General features: G+C 40.2%; 1 protein-coding gene across 4 annotated transcripts; it reads left to right on the plus strand.

Moving 5' to 3' along the window:
• The first annotated feature begins 196 nt into the window (after positions 1–196).
• On the plus strand, positions 197–15,039 carry SFT2D2 (SFT2 domain containing 2). 4 transcript variants are annotated; one of them, XR_014547568.1, is made up of 10 exons: positions 232–494; positions 3,721–3,807; positions 5,158–5,243; positions 5,690–5,771; positions 7,370–7,405; positions 7,494–7,552; positions 8,705–8,734; positions 10,244–10,302; positions 11,647–13,098; positions 13,133–15,039. XR_014547568.1 is itself a non-coding variant. In XM_083611786.1 (9 exons), exons 1-8 carry the CDS (start codon positions 432–434, stop codon positions 10,281–10,283), a joined length of 483 nt encoding a protein of 160 aa, XP_083467912.1. In that variant the 5' UTR covers positions 197–431; the 3' UTR covers positions 10,284–10,302; positions 11,647–15,039. The 4 variants fall into 4 exon arrangements, 1 of the variants encoding a protein (XP_083467912.1); XM_083611786.1 differs by having other exon boundaries at positions 197–494; positions 11,647–15,039; XR_014547570.1 differs by lacking the exon at positions 8,705–8,734 and having other exon boundaries at positions 234–494; positions 7,494–7,556; positions 10,221–10,302.
• Positions 15,040–16,998: the final 1,959 nt, after the last annotated feature.

Raw genomic sequence — 16,998 nt, forward strand, 5'->3', positions numbered from 1 at the left:
TTCGTTTCACGTATTTCGTGTTCTCATCTTGTATTTTTATTTTGTGAACCGCCCTGAGATCTTCGTGTGAGGGTCGGTATACAAATTTAGCAAATAACAGCCATCAGCATAGAGAAGAAGGAAAGTGGGGCGGGGAAAAGCTTGCTACTCTCCGGGGGGGAAACCCCGGCGCAACCCGCCTACTACTGGACATAAACTCGGTTGCCACAAAGAGGATCGGAGGCGTAGTCGAAAGAGCGCTGCAACGCGCAGGTGCGAGGAAACACCCCCCCGACTACATATCCCACAATGCACTGCTCCAGGCGCTGAGGGGAAAGCTTGGCGAGCCCCGGCCTTCTCGATTGCTGGGAGTTGTAGTCTCCGAAGGGCTTGGGCGGCGAAGTGGAGGCAGCCGCGTCGGGAAGTGGAGCTCGCGAGGGGCGACAAGTGTCATGGACAAGCTGAAGCGGGTTCTCAACGGGAAGGACGCCGAGGAGCCGGGGCCACTGGCGGAGGTAAACCCCGGGGGAGGGGGAAAGTGTGGGGTGAAGGAGGCTCTTTCCATGGCTTTGTCGCCCGGTCTGCCTCAGGCAGCTCCTTTCGCCGCCCCGGTTCCTTCTCCGCACCCCTAAGGCGCTTAGCCCCCCTCACCAATTTCAGGGGAGCAGCTGAGGCCGTCGTTGTTGATTGGCCCTTTTTGGCCCCTTTCATTCCTCTCCTTTCCTCAACTACCTGCTATTTCCCTCCCCCACCCCATAAAGGAAGGTCGCCTATAACCTTCCCCCGTGCCAGGGGGGCTTTCTGAGCCTTCAACTGCGCCGTGAGAGACCCTTCCTAGCGCCCAGCTCTCTCTCCCCTCTCTTGGCCAAAGTGCGTGTTGATGCTTCTCGTTTAATTGCTGCCTTCCTGCCCGCCCAGGTGTTTGGGATCTGACGTCACAAACTCCAGGAAAAAAACCCCACGAGCCAAGCTCTAATCCTGTGTACAGTGTACACGCTCAGTACTGCTCAAAGCTCTCTTCGCCCCACCAAGGAAAAAAAAAATGCTGCCTCCCCTTTTGGTACTTAACTGTTGCTGAACTGGACTCGAACCCACACCTTGCTTGTAATTCAGCAGCCGCTGAATAGGTGCGCAGAGTTCACCCAGGTTAGGGCGGTTCTAGAGAAATTAATTTGGGGTTTATGCATCCGACCAAAGAGTCGTAAATTGGTTTCACTGGTTTGTCTTTCAACAGATCACTTGGCGTATTACGAAAAGCTTAAATGCATTTCTTTTGACTTATTGAAGGAAGTGTGAAAAATACAGGACAGACTGAATGGCTGCTTATCATGACAGCTATATATTTACTCTAGTATCACACCCAGGATGCCTCTGAATACCAGTTGCTAGAGAGCAGGAGCTGAAGAGTGCTAGTGTGTTAATATTGCACATCTGGTTGGCCACTGTGAGAACATGATCCTAGGCTACAGAAGGGCACTTCTTGTACTGTATTCTTTTGTGCTCAAGGGACGAAGGCCAAAGGGAAGCTGTGTCATAATTGTTTACTACTAACAGCACCCTGGGTAGAACTTGCCAAAACGTAAGGAGATGGAAAGCGAAACACCACTGTCTCAAGGTGTATCTTTGTGATTGTTTGGTATGTTCTAAAACTTAGCCTGCAAGCTTTAGTTGACCAATTAATGCAGATTAAATTAATACTGATTGGTGAAGTCCATAAGTAAAACCTGTTTTGGTTTTGCTGTGTAACTGTGATAGGGGGCTAGAAAGAAAATACTACGGACAGCATTTTCTTCCAACAAAGGTGCCGTTTCTTGCATAAATGGAAGTCCATTCTGCTAGTATAAAGTCAGCTCTGAATGCAACCCTTGGCATCAGCTGGTTCCCCAAAGTAATTCAACACAATAAATGTAGGCTTAGTTGGGTGCGGGGGGGGGGGGGCTTTTAGAATGGTGGGATGAGCGGTGAAAAATTATTGGATCCTCTCTGGTTCTTATCCTTGCCGCTACTTGTGCTGTTTACTCTAGCTTGGCAGATGTAGCATGATATTCTATTCCCAGTTTAACAGGACTAACCTTGCTGTAGGGAGATAGGCCTGCTCCTTGTGTGCTCTGTTTGTTTGGTAAACAGCTTGATGAATACTTAATTACCAATTATTATTTTTTTGCCGGTGTTAGAGCATATCAAGAGTAAGAGAATCTTTTAAAATTCAAAGTGACTTTAAAAGTAATGTAAATGGTTAGAAAAGTGGGATAGTTGTACTGCATTTTATTTTATTTCTAAAGGGCATTGCATAAGTGCTTCAGGAGACCAGTAATACAAAGTTCACAAGATGAGGCTTATCATGTTTGTTTGTGGAGAGAGTTGTCATTATCACTAGTGATATACCTATGACACTTGCACAACCACAGTGCTATGCTGTAGTTTCAACAGCAAGGAATTCACCTCTGAAAGGGGATTCTGAATGCCCTTGTTAATAAACACATTTGGGCTGGGAAAACACAACATCCCTGCAGGAAACCAGCAACCTTGAAGTTTGCATTTGGAAGTATCTAAGTATCTAAGCAGCAAAGTCTGGCTGCTAAGAGACTTTGCTCCAAATCAGGTAGTCCTGGGTTTTCATCTCTGCTCTGCCATGAACTCACCAAGTGGCCTTAGGCAAGCCAGTCGCTCAGCCTCAGTCCTCATCTCGGTTTGCAACCTGATGGATAATAACACTCATGTAACTTACAGGGTTTTTGTAAGGATTGCAACTAGATAATTGAAGCTCTTTGAGCACTTGAAAATGCTCCAGACATGTTGGGTATGATAATCTTTATTTATGTTCCAGGATGATCTTTGTTTAAATTTAGTTTGCTTTTTCCATCAATTTATTATCAAAATACAAGAATTTTGAACAAAATAATTTGTTGCAAAATATACAAATAAATTCAAATACAACAAAATATTTTGGAAACATAGGATCAGTTCCATTCTACTTTTTTTTGTTTCCATGTTTTTGTTTCCATGTTTTAGCTACTTGGATTTCAGGCAACTGCATATTAATTGACTGATGTTATATAGATTAAAAAACTAAATGGTTTTGCTATTCTTGGATTTTATAACAATGACTAAAATGATCCAAATCTGCTTTTATTACAGGAATGCCCTTGCTTACAAAATATTTATACTCCGATAGCTGATAGAAACTTTATAGTATTTTCAAAACTATATTATGTCATAAGAAGGAATTAGAGTAGAATCAGACATAATACAACTATCTGAATACATTTGTTATAAAAGTTGGATTTTTTTCTAGTATTTTTTTTTAAACGGAATCCTCTTTGGAGAAACTTGGCACGAAACTTTGACTATGCGAAACAGTTGAAATGGATTCAATACACTCTTTGTTTTTAATATTAGAACAGAAATAATGCTAATGGCCAGGGAAATGTAGCTGCTTCTGTGAACATGTGAAAGGAATATGCTCAAAGTTGCCTTGAGTAATGATTAATAGAAGCTGTTGTCGAAGAAGAAAATTGAATATTGCCTTATATTAACATTGAGGAAGTGATATCTGTTCATAGAACAGATAAGACGAGGCACTTTTCACAAAGATGTTAGAAGCATGTTTGTGAAGTTTTCTCGTGTAGTGAAGCTGCTGGAAGGAAATGAAAGCACCTGGCTGTATATTGATGCATGCCTTTTTAAAACCTTGACACTACAATTTTAATAAGACTCTCTTTTTTCAAAAAAAAATTCCAGGTGATTGATGCATCTTCCTTAAGCTGGAGTACGAGACTGAAAGGCTTTATAGCTTGTTTTGCTATTGGCGTTCTGTGTTCCATTCTGGTAAGAGCTTTTCTTCCCCACCTCATCAGCTTTTGTTGGATAAAGTTTGGATTTCTTGAATAATATCTCCCACAATGCAAGGCAACCATTTCCCCCCCAGCTGCTCAGTATTGCACTCAGCTCCATCATTCCTGAAGGAATATAAAAGTTTTGACTCCATGAAGAGTAATCACGGTGACTGATCTATCCCCTTTTATTTTCACATCAGTTGAGATAGTGCAATCTTTTACATGCTTGCTGTGGAAAAAGTCCTACTGTAGATTCGTAGGGTTTACTCCAATGTAAATGTTCACGGGCCACACCAATTTTGTGCGGGCATACTTCCTCTTCTTTCTCCTGCAGCCCCTATGAGTTGTCCAAATTTTCTCTGGAGGGTTGAAGGACCTTCTGAGGAGGATTTTAGGGGTGCAAAAGAGGGAGAAATGCAAAGGGAAGTCCTACAAGTTGTACAAGCAGAAATCCATTTCACATCATTAGATGCCACCTTGTAAATTTTGCAACCTAAATGTAATTTGATGTGGAATATTGGTTGCAAGTTTTCTGCACTGTCATGAGAAGCCTGTTGTTCAGAGAGAAAATACAACCCAAACCATCATAAATTCTAAGACTGGAAAGACTAATAACAATAATCTCTCTAATATCCTTTGTGTAAATTTGACTGGTGTTTGATACTTTAGGGATACTTTCAAGCAACCAACAATAAGCCAGTGATTTGTTCTTTTTCATTCATAGTTGGGATATCAAATCCTTCTCCATAGGCAAGTCATAAACTTGTATTCAGTCATTGCCTTGGCTAACACACCTAACCTTCATGAGACTGGGTACATGCAGCCAGCAGTTGTTGTTTTCCCAGTGTGGTGAGCCTGGCTTATTTATGTGTTCAGAATGCCAAGGACAGACTGATTGAATGCTGATTGAGTTGATTGTCTTGCTCCCCACTATTGCAGGATACTAAAAACATACACAAAACAGTTACACATATATATAGATGTGCATATATAAGTGTGTATGCACAGTTTAAAACAACAGCACATACATCTGATCAATACGAAGCCACTACAGAAAGCAACTTGGGATCATGTTGCATGACTCCCAGCTTGATGAAATCTAAATTTGAAATATTATTGCTTTTAGATGAAATATTAAGAGGATTTTTCATGAAAGTAAAATAATAGTAACATATGCTATTTTTAAAATAGGCTTTGACAAAATAAAACTTAAGGCAACACATTTTATGTGATAATGGATGAGAGCAACCAAAATACTTATCTTCTCTACAGATAATTGTTTTCACAGACTTCTTTTCCTTACAGTGATGGTGTATGTTCCTTCTCTTGTCTGTCTTTCCAGGGTACTTGTCTGCTATGGGTTCCCAGGAAAGGGCTAATCTTGTTTGCAGTATTTTACACACTGGGGAATATCGCGTCTCTTGGAAGGTAATCTTCTTTTCCTTGAATTAGTAGGTTTGCTCAGAATATCAAATAGGTGAATGAACTAAACAGTTCATGCTTGAAATATATTATCTTTGTCCTTTTTCCATTTTACCATCAAAATATTTTGCAAACGAAATGTTTTGATTGTATCCCTCTCAACTCTTATTCCCTGTCTCATGTTTATGATTGGGGTTCAGCGAAACAGTTTAACTCTGTTGGCATGGCTTCCGTATTGTTTTTAATACTATATGATTTTACTACTTGTTTTCCAATAGAGTGTTCCCTAATTTTCTCTTATGAGTTGTACTATGTGATTATAGTATCTTTGAGGCTAAAGTATGGTCTGTTTATGATTCCTACAATACAGTAATGGTAGCAGTTTACGCTTGTATAATGTGCATTTGTGTGTTTTGCTCTTAGCAGATGGGTTAAATAATTTTTTCTTATAGCACTGTCTTTCTTATGGGACCGATGAATCAGTTGAAAAGAATGTTTGAACCCACTCGTTTGATAGCTACAGCTGTTATGCTTGTAAGTAACAAAACTTTTCTGTTTTAACTTGTATTTGAATTGAGAAGGCTATCGGTGTTAATGCTTTTTTAAAGGGAATTTGCTTAATTTTAAAATACAAGCAAATGTAGCATATAAAAGTACCTTGTGGTAAACTATCAGTAGTCAGAAAACAAGTCAGAAAACATAGTCAGAAAACAAGTGATGCAAAACAAAGGGGCAGAATTTCCAGCATGTGTTTCTTGTAAAATAATAATAAAAAATTGTAAGTTCAAGTCTCATGAACTGAAGGAGCAGTTAAGGGAGGTGTGGGGAACCTCAAGCCCTCTCTACCTGGCCCTCACAAGTCTCCCTAGGCCACCCCCCCCAAAAAAAATTTGCATTCCAAATGTTTCTGTCTTGAACTCTGGTAATGTCTCATGGTCACCTGGCTGGATGATGGTGTGTGACTGTGTGTGGAAACTAGCCTACTGTAGAAAGCTAACATTTACATTCAGCATTCCATTCATTTTTGCCTCTGGCCTCACACACCACAGCTACATGGTCTTGGATTGAAGAAGGTTCCCCATGGTTTGTTAACTGTGCTAGGATTATTCTGTTGGTTCTTCTTAATATAGCTTATGTTGTAATGGGCATGTGGGCCTTTTCTAGCGCTTAATTATGTGCATTTGTTTATAGGAAGGGTAATAAACAAATAAATGATTTGTATTCCCGTATGTCCCCAGCACCTTGTACCTGGAGGGCTATTGTGTCTGTGTATATAATGATCCCATTTAGCTGTCATGGCAAATGTGTATCTTTAGACTGCTCCTTCGGAACTGGACTGATGTTTCTTAATTACGACTGCTACTATGTTTGAGATGGGGGCTTTGTCTTTTTTTTTTATTTGTGCTGGGATAAGATACTGGAAATAGTTTGACAAATATATTGGACATATTCTTAGGGCTTTTATTGACCTCTGATTCATTGCAACTATATAGTGTGGGGGTGTCCTTATCGGTACATAACCTCCTAATTAAGTGGCGTATGAGTATTTAATTAGGAAGTTCTGTACCAATAAGGACACCCCAACTTGATACACTTGGGGTGTCCTTATTGGTATATTGCTGAAACCAGGTCCTTTTGTCATGAGGTAGGGGCAAAAGTGTTGCCACAATTCCCTGGAAAATCCAAAATGCATAGGTCACTCATCTATTGCTGATCCTTGGGTTACTTTAAATTAGCTATAGTGTACTTCAGTACTATTGGGTCAGATGTGCAGACTGACAGTGCAATTCTATTCATGTCTGCTCAAAAGTAAGTTTCACTTCAGTTCAGTAGGACTTACTGTTGCTAATAATTAACTCAGTATAAGGCCTTCCGATATTTGTGTTCTCCAGGTGACTGATAAACATAAAAGATAAAATACAGTATGATAAAATAACAATAGCATAAAACATGCAGTCTGACAATTTCTAGCATAGAGATGAATTAAACCAGATGATTAAAAAGAAGAAAAATATTAGGATTGCAGCCTGGCACTGTACTCCAGTGTTGAAAAAAACAAAAAAAACCCTGTTCATCTTCAGTTACAGTTTTAATGTCTTGCTTATTTTAAGATTGTCTCTCCTCTCTTTTAGTTATGCCTCATATTAACTCTTTGTGCAGCTTTTTGGGTAAGTACTTGAATCTCCGATGCAACTATGCATATAAATTTAATGACATTTTCTTTGCTTGATTTATGATTATTCCTTCCTCTTTCAGTGGCACAATAAGGGACTTGCCCTCATCTTCTGCATTTTGCAGTTCTTCGCCTTAGCATGGTAAGTAATGCGCCCCCCCCCCCTTTTTATGTCTTTTGGATTGTGAGCCTGCAGGCAAGGACTGTCTTCATTTTTAAAATATATATATAATATTTTAAATTTATACTGGTCTATCACCCCAAGATTGTGAAGGCAGCCTGAGGTGTTGGTGAGCACACTGACTGAATGGAGATTTGAAAACTGGCCCTTGCAGGAATCCACCTCAGAGCCTGGGTGGGTCACCTGAGTGGGAGGAGGGTAACAGCAGAGGAAGGCCCCACCTTCCTGCTGGGGGTGGTGGTGGCTTCATCTCCCTCCTTGTCTTTCTCCCTGGCACTGTGGGAAGCTTTTTTGGCAGGTCTAATGAAACTGAGGCATGGTGAGGTTGTCCTAAGCAGAAATTGAGGCAGGCAGGGGGAAATGTGGTCCTGGGGAGGGAAAAACTGAAATAAAGAGGGGTGGGAGGATGCTGAGCACACTGAGTAGAACTGGCTATCCCCTAGTTTTAATATATGTACAGTGGTTTGAAAATTTTAGGTGCTTTAGAGATTATTATTATTACTATTTATTAATAGCAATAGGTTTGTGTACATGTATAATAGGAGAGGTTTATTTCCTCATCTTCTCTGTCACATATCTTTATAAAAAGACTGCAATAATGGAGCCCAATGTCCATAATAAATACATCACCTCCTAAATTTCCCTCAACCAATTGCTGTTTGGGATTCCATTTGGACAGGAAGTTTCTTACGAAAGTCTAGCTACCTTAAAGTAAGAGTCACCAAGGCCTGGCTGAACTATTGTCAACTTCTGTTGATCTTCCACATTTGGCCACTTTCCTCTTTCACAAGTGGTCCCCATGTGCGCAGATGTTGCTAACAATGAGAAAATTGGCTCCTGTTCTACCTTTCTCCTGGAAGGAGACTCTACTTCATGTGGAAAGGGTGGGAGAGGTGATGGAAACTGATCCTGACATGGATAGTTGGAAAACTAAACTGGAAAGCAAATGCTAGTTTTAATTTGTCAGTCACTTATCAAGCCACAATATGTGGTAGACTACCCTTGGCATGGGCCATGTGTTATGCAGACTTGCCATTGACACTCTGTGGGAGAGAGTGTGTGTGTATGTGCCTGTTCTTCCTAATACATGTGTTTGTCTTCTCTCTCTTCTAGGTACAGCATTTCCTTCATACCATATGCAAGGTAATCTTGACTTCCATTTGCTTCAGGAGCTACCCAGGTCATAAAACATAAAAGGAAAATTTCTTCTGTGATATGGATGGCTGGAAAAATCGATCTCCCTTTAATGCGTTCTTCTCTGTATTCTCGAGATTACTTGCTATGTGGAATGATTGAATAGAGGAGGTGAAATATTTCACTCGTAGGGTTGATATAGCGCTGCGTGATTGAAAATATAGAAAGTTCAGCACTCTCGTGAAATGTGTTTTATGATTAATAAATCCCAAACAAATATTTATCATTTAGATTGTTTATATAGTGCCATTACTGTACTTGAGAAAGTACAAGAGGGTAGGCTCCTGCCCTGAGGGCTTAAAATATATAATTTGATATAAAGAGACAACAGAGGAAGTGGAGGCAGGAGCAAATAAGGAAAGAATGTGTGGTTATTTCAGATACATATTTCACTTTGGTTACAGTAAAGCTTAGGGGCTAAGGAGTGGAACCAAGTTTTCATGGAAAATGTTGGTTTTGTGGGAACAGAGAGTGGCAGCATTATATATTTTTGTTTGTGGCAAAACTACCAATAGATCTATGTTGAAAGTCTTTGTAACAATTTGCAGACAGGTAGCTATGTTAGTTTATTTCAAGAAAAAACAAAGTCTGGTGGTGCTTTAAAGATTTAAGGTTTTTTATTATGGCATATGCTTCATCAGATGATGCCACAGAATTGTTGCTGAGTCCCTGCAGGCCACCCAAAACCTGTATACAGTGGTACCTTGGTTCTCAAACTTAATCCGTTCTGGGAGTCCATTCGACTCCCAAAACTGTTCGAAAACCAAGGTGCGGCTTCCGATTGGCTGCAGGACCTTCCTGCAGCCAATCGGAAGCTGCGTCAGACATTCAGCTTCCGAAAAACGTTTGCAAACTGGAACACTTGCTTCCAGGTTTGCGACGTTTGGGAGCCGATTTGTTTGACAACTAAGCCGTTTGGGAACCAAGGTACCACTGTATTGGCAGATAGTGCCATATACAGTTAGCGGGTTAACCACCACTGCTGAAAAGGGAAAAGATTAATGTAGAAGGTAGGGTTAAATGGCAGTGGAATGTAAAAGGTAAAAATGCATTATGAGACAGTTGAATTAGAGCTTGTGTATGCAATTTGACCCTTCACAGCAGCAGTGATTGGTGATAACAAAAAACACCTTAGCATTGTTGAGTGAAGTGGCCATATAATTAGAGGAGAACATTTGCAAAATGAGCATGGTGACCCTTCATACCTATAGTGGGACAGGAAACCATTGTCTCTATTCAGACTCAGATTAATAGAATTGAACTGCTTGAGAAGTCGCAATTCGGTAGAGAGGATGGCTTCTGTCCCACTACAGGTGTTAATTTACCCAGCAGTGCTAAGATGATTCTGTTTGTCAAAAATCACTGCTGCTGTGAAGGGTCATTGCTTATACATTTTAAATAGTTGTGCGGCTTATTCAAATACTTAAGGGGACAGTGTATTTGTTTTTATTTTTGCAGGGATGCTGTGAAGAAGTGTGTCACTGTGTGTATCACATAACAGAGACGCAAATGACTTGGTAAGTATTGGGGGGGGGGAATATTGTGGTAAAATAGCTATATTCCCAGCTCCTTCTTTTTAATGCAGTAATCTCTGACTATACACTTAAGTAGCATACGTAAACATTGCTAGCTTTTTATTTTATTTTATTTGAAAATGTGTATTTAAATCTAGATTTTCAAGATAGCTTACAAAAGAGAACCATAAAACAAATATAAACTGCCCTGTACACTGATGACTCAACTACATTTGTAAAGCGTTTTATACGTGTTATAACACTGTGACACCAGATGGTGCTGTGGAGGCCCATTTTTTGCCAACGGGATTTCCCTGTATGAAGTTTACAACGCATTTAACTGAATCTCTTCTTTGATATGTCTAGATTCAGCCTGTTAGTACTTGAGCTCCAGTCTTAAACAGTCTAACTCATTTGAGCTTGTTTCTGGATTAAGTGAGGCAGCTTAATGATTACCTATATTTGCTGAGATGTACCAAATTTTTGCTCTTTGCTGATGTCACACTGTAGAAAGAGAAATTAATTGCGAGATGGTCTTTTAGGTGCCCATATTGGGTTGTATCCTATGCTGCTGTTCTACTTGTACAACTTGAGCATTGGAACTTCCCCCTTCTCTCTTCTGCAGCCCACTGTACACCTTCAAAATCTGCTCCAGACGTTGGTGGAGTGGGGTGTGTGTCTTATTTCCCATTGTTATGAGTAGGCATATATTTTGTCAATTTTAAAAGGCTTTTCTACATATTCGCTGCAGTCTGGAGATGTGCATAAACAGAACCCACAGTTTTGCTGGGACTGCAGATAAAGACCGGTCTGTCATGTAGAAGAGGCATAAGCACTTCTCTCTGTGTGCAGAAGCCTCTGTATACCTATAAAGCAGGGGTCAGCAAACTTTTTCAGCAGGGAGCCGGTCCACTGTCCCTCAGACCTTGTGGGGGGGGGGGCTGGACTATATTTTGAAAAAAAATGAACAAATTCCTATGCCCCACAAATAACCCAGAGATGCGTTTTAAATAAAAGCACACATTCTGCTCATGTAACAACACCAGGCAGGCCCCACAAATAACCCAGAGATACATTTTAAATAAAAAGACATATTCTACTCATGTAAAAACACGCTCATTCCCAGACCATCCGCGGGCTGGATTTAGAAGGCAATTGGGCTTGATCCGGCCCCCAGGCCTTAGTTTGCCTACCCATGCTATAAAGTGTCTGACTATAATTTAACTTGTGCTTTGGGAAAGGAAAACAATATACAACCTGACTGATGTAAAGTTGTAAATGTTGTAAAGGCTTTTGACTGAGAGCTGTCATCATTATTTCAAAATATAATTCATTGCTTTTGTGCAGGCCAGCAAGATAAGCACCATCTCCTTACACTGAAATGTGACCTTGAGGACTAGAAGGTTTGCACAGTCATATGGCGTTTGCATCTGAACACACCTTCCTAGGGGCAAGGCTATTAATCTTGCTAAGTGAACCTGTGAATCACTGGACAAAGCTACAAAGTATTCTCCCAAGGGTAATGAGTTTTGTGATAAGAAGCCCAAAGAGCAACAAAACATTCCTTTCACTCGCTTAGCTAAGCCGTTGTGTGCATTTGGTGCAATATTGTCAACTTCAGATTTTGCTGTTTTGCTGGTGACAATGATATTATGGTAATTGCAAAGTAGGTGGGATTTAAATTTACTAGTCACACATTCTTAATTTACAGGGTCCAAAGAACAGCTTACACATTGGCTACTGTGGCCTTATAGCAAAGAGATTGATTTTCAGAGTTCATTTCTTGGGTCCCAAAGTACTTTTTGTCTCCTACCATCGTATAAGGGAACTTAAGAGGAGCTGCCTTCTAATTGAACAGCAAGCATGATTCCTTATTGTAATATAACCGAGACATTGATTCATTGTCCAACCAGCAACAGAAGCAGCATGAGCAAATATACTAGTGGGAATCATGAAAGCAAGCAAGTGCCCTTCCATTTCTGCAAGCAGTTTACTGCCTACTTTTTATGGTCTCTGAAGTAACATCAAGACCTCTGCCTTAGTGCTAACATTGCCTCATGAATTATTTGCCACTCTTGCTGCTTCGGTTTTGCTAGATTCCCACCCACATCCATCTAAAATATGACTTTGTACAGCTCTCCCAACTGTGGAGAGGAGGAACATCTCGTGTTTTTCAACTTCCCTTTCCCCTATTTAATCTTGCTGTTTTGATTTCTGTTTACATTGTCTGCCTAGCTGATGATTGCTTTCAGTTGGAGGGGCTTGTGTCATGACATTCTGGCTTCCTAATAGGATGTTATCATGTAATGATTGGAGCAAACACCTAGACATCGGGAATCTTTGCTGCATTACACTTTTTGAACTGGTGTCATTAGATTTTTTTGTCTCCATTTAAGAAGGAATGAAGGGTATTCTCCCCTCCAAAGAAATACTGTACAGTTATTCGAGAGTAATTTGTCCTTTTTTAATGCTATCCTAAAGCTTGTGTCTTAGAATTGTCAATAGAGCATTTTGGGAAACCTTGAAGCTGCAGGTGTTTGTTTGCAAAAGAAAAGAGCCACTGAACAAATTCTTTGCTGTAGTGGCTTTTGGGACTGACCGTCTTAATCTAGTATACCTCCTATTCTGCTTTCTCCCATCATTGGGCAGAGACTAGCACTTGTGTATCTGAGCGCAGAAATTTCCTTGAACAACTCTGGAGTACCAGAATTCACCCTAATCTTGTCTAAAACTCTCTCTATAGCTTTTTCATAGGATATTATTGACTATTTATAACCTGGGTTTTTAGGAAGCTTAGTTGTACTGTGCAGCTTTGCCAAGCAAGCACCTTTAGAGATTTGCAAAATTAGGTATTTATGAGGATTTTATATATTTTTTTAGATTCTAGAACTGCAGCTCTGATGTCAGTAAGCTATAAAAATGAAAGTCTGTGAATTTTCTTGGTTTGAGTAGTCTACCAATTTACAGTGCGCAAGTGGAAAATTGCAGCCTTGATTTATTAGTCATATAGGCATAGGGCGAAAAGGCACAGGGTTGCCAGTCATACCCTAAGACAGCTATTGTTGCACAGAAGGCAGAATTTCATCTGGTGTGGCTTTTCTCATCACATCATTGCAGTAAGCTAAGAGCCAGGTAGAATTTTCTTAAAAGGGACAGGGATCCTTCAGCATCTGGGCTTGGTAGCTCAGTACTGGAGAAATACTTGCACAGGGAAGTCATTGCTGAGAAGTGGCAGGGGACAACTCTGCCCTTCATCTACTTTTCTCAGAGTTTGGAGGGTCTGGTTTTTCTGTACAGGGGAGTCATAAATCCTATTGGGTCTTTTTAAAATACCAGCTCTGATCTTCTTACCAGCTAGCTTTTTTAGGCTGGAGACAGACAGTAGGTCTGTTCCTCCTCCTCCCCAAAGTGTAGAAGGCAATGTGCACATCACAAGCTGGAACCTTTGTTTCACATTTTCCCCATGGTCGCCTCTGGTAAAATGGTGCTTTTGCATTCTTTAAAATTCTCAAAACTTCCTTGATTTAGAGGGTCTTCACCCCCAACTGCAGATGCTGCACAATGGTAATGTAGGGTTTTTCCCCAGATGTTAAGTGCCATGCTAGTGTACTGCTGGAACTCACAAATCTTAAAAGAAGAACTTGAGCAGTTTTGTCAAGTTTCCTTGCTGTAGTAATAGGTTTACTTTATGGGGAGAAAATTCCTTTTTTCAGAAATCCATTAATTAAATTTGGATTATTAGTACACTTGGTTTCAGTATGGAAAGGGGTAGGATCAGTAGTTGTATATTTAGCACATTGAGACACATAAGCCCTCAGTGCTGCATCTCTTCTAAAGCAGCTCCTCTTAAATATTGCAATATTTAATTATGGAATGCATTTCAGATATTCGTACCGATACTTTCTAGTTGTAATTTTTCTATTTAAAATCTGTCTTTGAGTACCTTTCTAATATTGACACTGCTGCTTTATTTATATTAAAGATTTGGGTTTTTATTCAAATGTTAAAATCAATGTTATGATTTGAATATTTGTCATGATTTGAATATTGTTTTTTAACTAATTCAGTCCGATTTTAAGTCACTTGATAACATTGGACGTAGTTAAAAATATTCAAATCATGACATTGATTTTTATTTACTGGGACCTTTGCTAAATGTGGATTATGGTGGTAAGACATAGCTGTCACTATCTTTGTACATTTTTATTTCCCGGGACCTTAAAATCATCTGTATACTGAATTTTAAGTTTCTGCTATAGTTACCCTTTGTGTTCTGGCATAAAGCATTTTATCACATTATGGAAATGATTTAGTTCCTTATTCTTCTTGTCCTAGATGTATATGGTCACTTTCTCAAATTAATCAGTAGCTTGTTCACACTTGTTACAACACTATTTTAGATGAACCCAGTCTTGGCCTTAACTACAAATATGTCAGTGTCATAGCTTAAGGCCTTTCAGCTACTAAATATAAGGTGGCTTCTTTAAGATGTACTTTTTTGGAAAACAAAAAAGTGCCTACTTGCACCATGCAATATGACTGCATTAATGGAGACTTTTGTAATAAGGTTTTGGTTTTTTAAAAAGCTTGAATGGATGTTCCATTTTTGTACACTTTTCTTGTTGGCTTTTGTATTGTACCTTTTGTATATGCTGGTCTTTTTTCTGCCTTAAGAAAAAAACTACTACTTTGTACTACTCTTACTGCACTATCTCTTCTGTAATAAAGCTGGTTTCTCAACACATGTGTACATCATTTTTCAATAAAGTTAGCACTGCAAAACATTTCAAGAAAGCTGAAATTTGATACTGAAGCTATGGAGTAGTCTTTGAACAATGGATTAGATTTTAATAGTGTTGGCCACATACCATAATGGGAACAGGAAATTGTTTACAGTCTTTTACAGTTCACTTTAAGTGTGCAGCCCCAGATAAGGGATGAATTAATCTCTGGGGCATGGGTGACCAGCAAAAGTGCCCTATTAGAAGATATCAGAGATCGAGCTGGTGAATACTACTACTACTACTACTAATATAAATAAATAATTTTTATTATTATTTATACCCTGCCCATCTGGTTCGGTTTTCCCAGCCACTCTGGGTGGCTTACAGCATATCTAAAAACATAATAAAAACATCAAGTGTTAAAAACCTCCCGATACAGGGCAACCTTCAGATGTCTTCTAAAAGTTGTGTCATTATCTCCTTGACATCTGAAAGGAGGGTGCCACTACCGAGAAGGCCCTCTGCCAGATTAGGAGGTCCTTCAGATATTTGGGTCCAAGTTGTCCACCTCTGAATTAACATAACGCATGGGCAACCACCACAGCGCTCTCAGCAAAAAAGTAACATGTTGCTGGTAACCTTTGAGCAGTCTGGCCACTGTGTTCTGCACTAATTGTGCCTTCCACACCAGATCCGAGGACAGCCTTACATATGAAAGGTTCTTAATGAACATGGAATGGAAGATAATGTTTGCTTGCTTTCTTATTATTATTTCATGAAGCTTTTACTGTTTGATGTTTGTTTGGTTGTGGGTGGTGTTTTTTTTGGGGGGGGGTTAATTTTTGTTGGAAGCTTCCCAGCATGGGTGAGGCAGCCCAGGCAGTTGATCGGGGTATAAGAAATGAATTATTACTAGTTCAAATGGCAGAAAGGTAAGAGAGTCCTGGCTGAAACCTTAGAGACTCACTTCCAGTCAGTGAAGCAGAGGCATGCCGATCTTGATGGACCAGTGGTCTGACTCGGTAAAAAAACAGCTTATTTTGGGTTAAGGCAAAGGTAAAGGGACCCCTGACCATTAGGTCCAGTCGTGACCGGCTCTGGGGTTGCGGCGCTCATCTCGCTTTATTGGCCGAGAGAGCCGACATACAGCTTCCGGGGTCATGTGGCCAGCATGACTAAGCCGCTTCTGGCGAACCAGAGCAGCGCACGGAAATGCCATTTACCTTCCCGCAGGAGCGGTATCTATTTATCTACTTGCACTTTGACGTGCTTTCAAACTGCTAGGTTGGCAGGAGCAGGGACCGAGCAATGGGAGCTCACCCCGTCGCGGGGATTCGAACCGCCAACCTTCTGATCGGCAAGTCCTAGGCTCTGTGGTTTAACCCACAGTGCCACCCGCGTCCCTTTGCCACCCGTGTCCCTTTATTTTGGGTTATCACATGGTAAATGAGTGAACTTGTGTAATGTCAGAATAGTGCACCTTTGGCATAAACATGCAGGAGTGGGACATCCTATCGTCTGACATGCATAGAATGAAACCATAAATGTTGCACAGCAAGTCAGATTGCCATAGTGCAACACCAATAATTTGCATCCCTGTCTTTGCAATGCATTTGCCAAACTATTTGCCACTAATACTGTAAATCCAAAGCATGGTGACATTTGATTTTAAAGAATATTACAAACAGGTACAGGCAACGGTCATCACTAATGAATGCTTAATACATTAACATTGCTTGCGCAGGTTTACCAGTGTGCACGTTTGCCTAGACGTTGCTTGAGATTATTTCTTGACTTACTGATTTGCTGATTAAGCTCAGTCTAAAACTCCCCCTTTAGCTAATACCTGCTCACATCATACAAGGTTGGGGGGAAGATGGAAAGGTCTTTCCCCCTCCTTGTCTGATATTTGATAGCTGTTTTTTCCTACAGACTTTTGTACTGCATGTAAAAAAAGAGGAGACATTCTTGATCA

Source organism: Podarcis filfolensis, assembly GCF_964270895.1.
Source record: "Podarcis filfolensis genome assembly, chromosome: 4".
In the NCBI taxonomy this organism is placed as follows: domain Eukaryota; kingdom Metazoa; phylum Chordata; class Lepidosauria; order Squamata; family Lacertidae; genus Podarcis; species Podarcis filfolensis.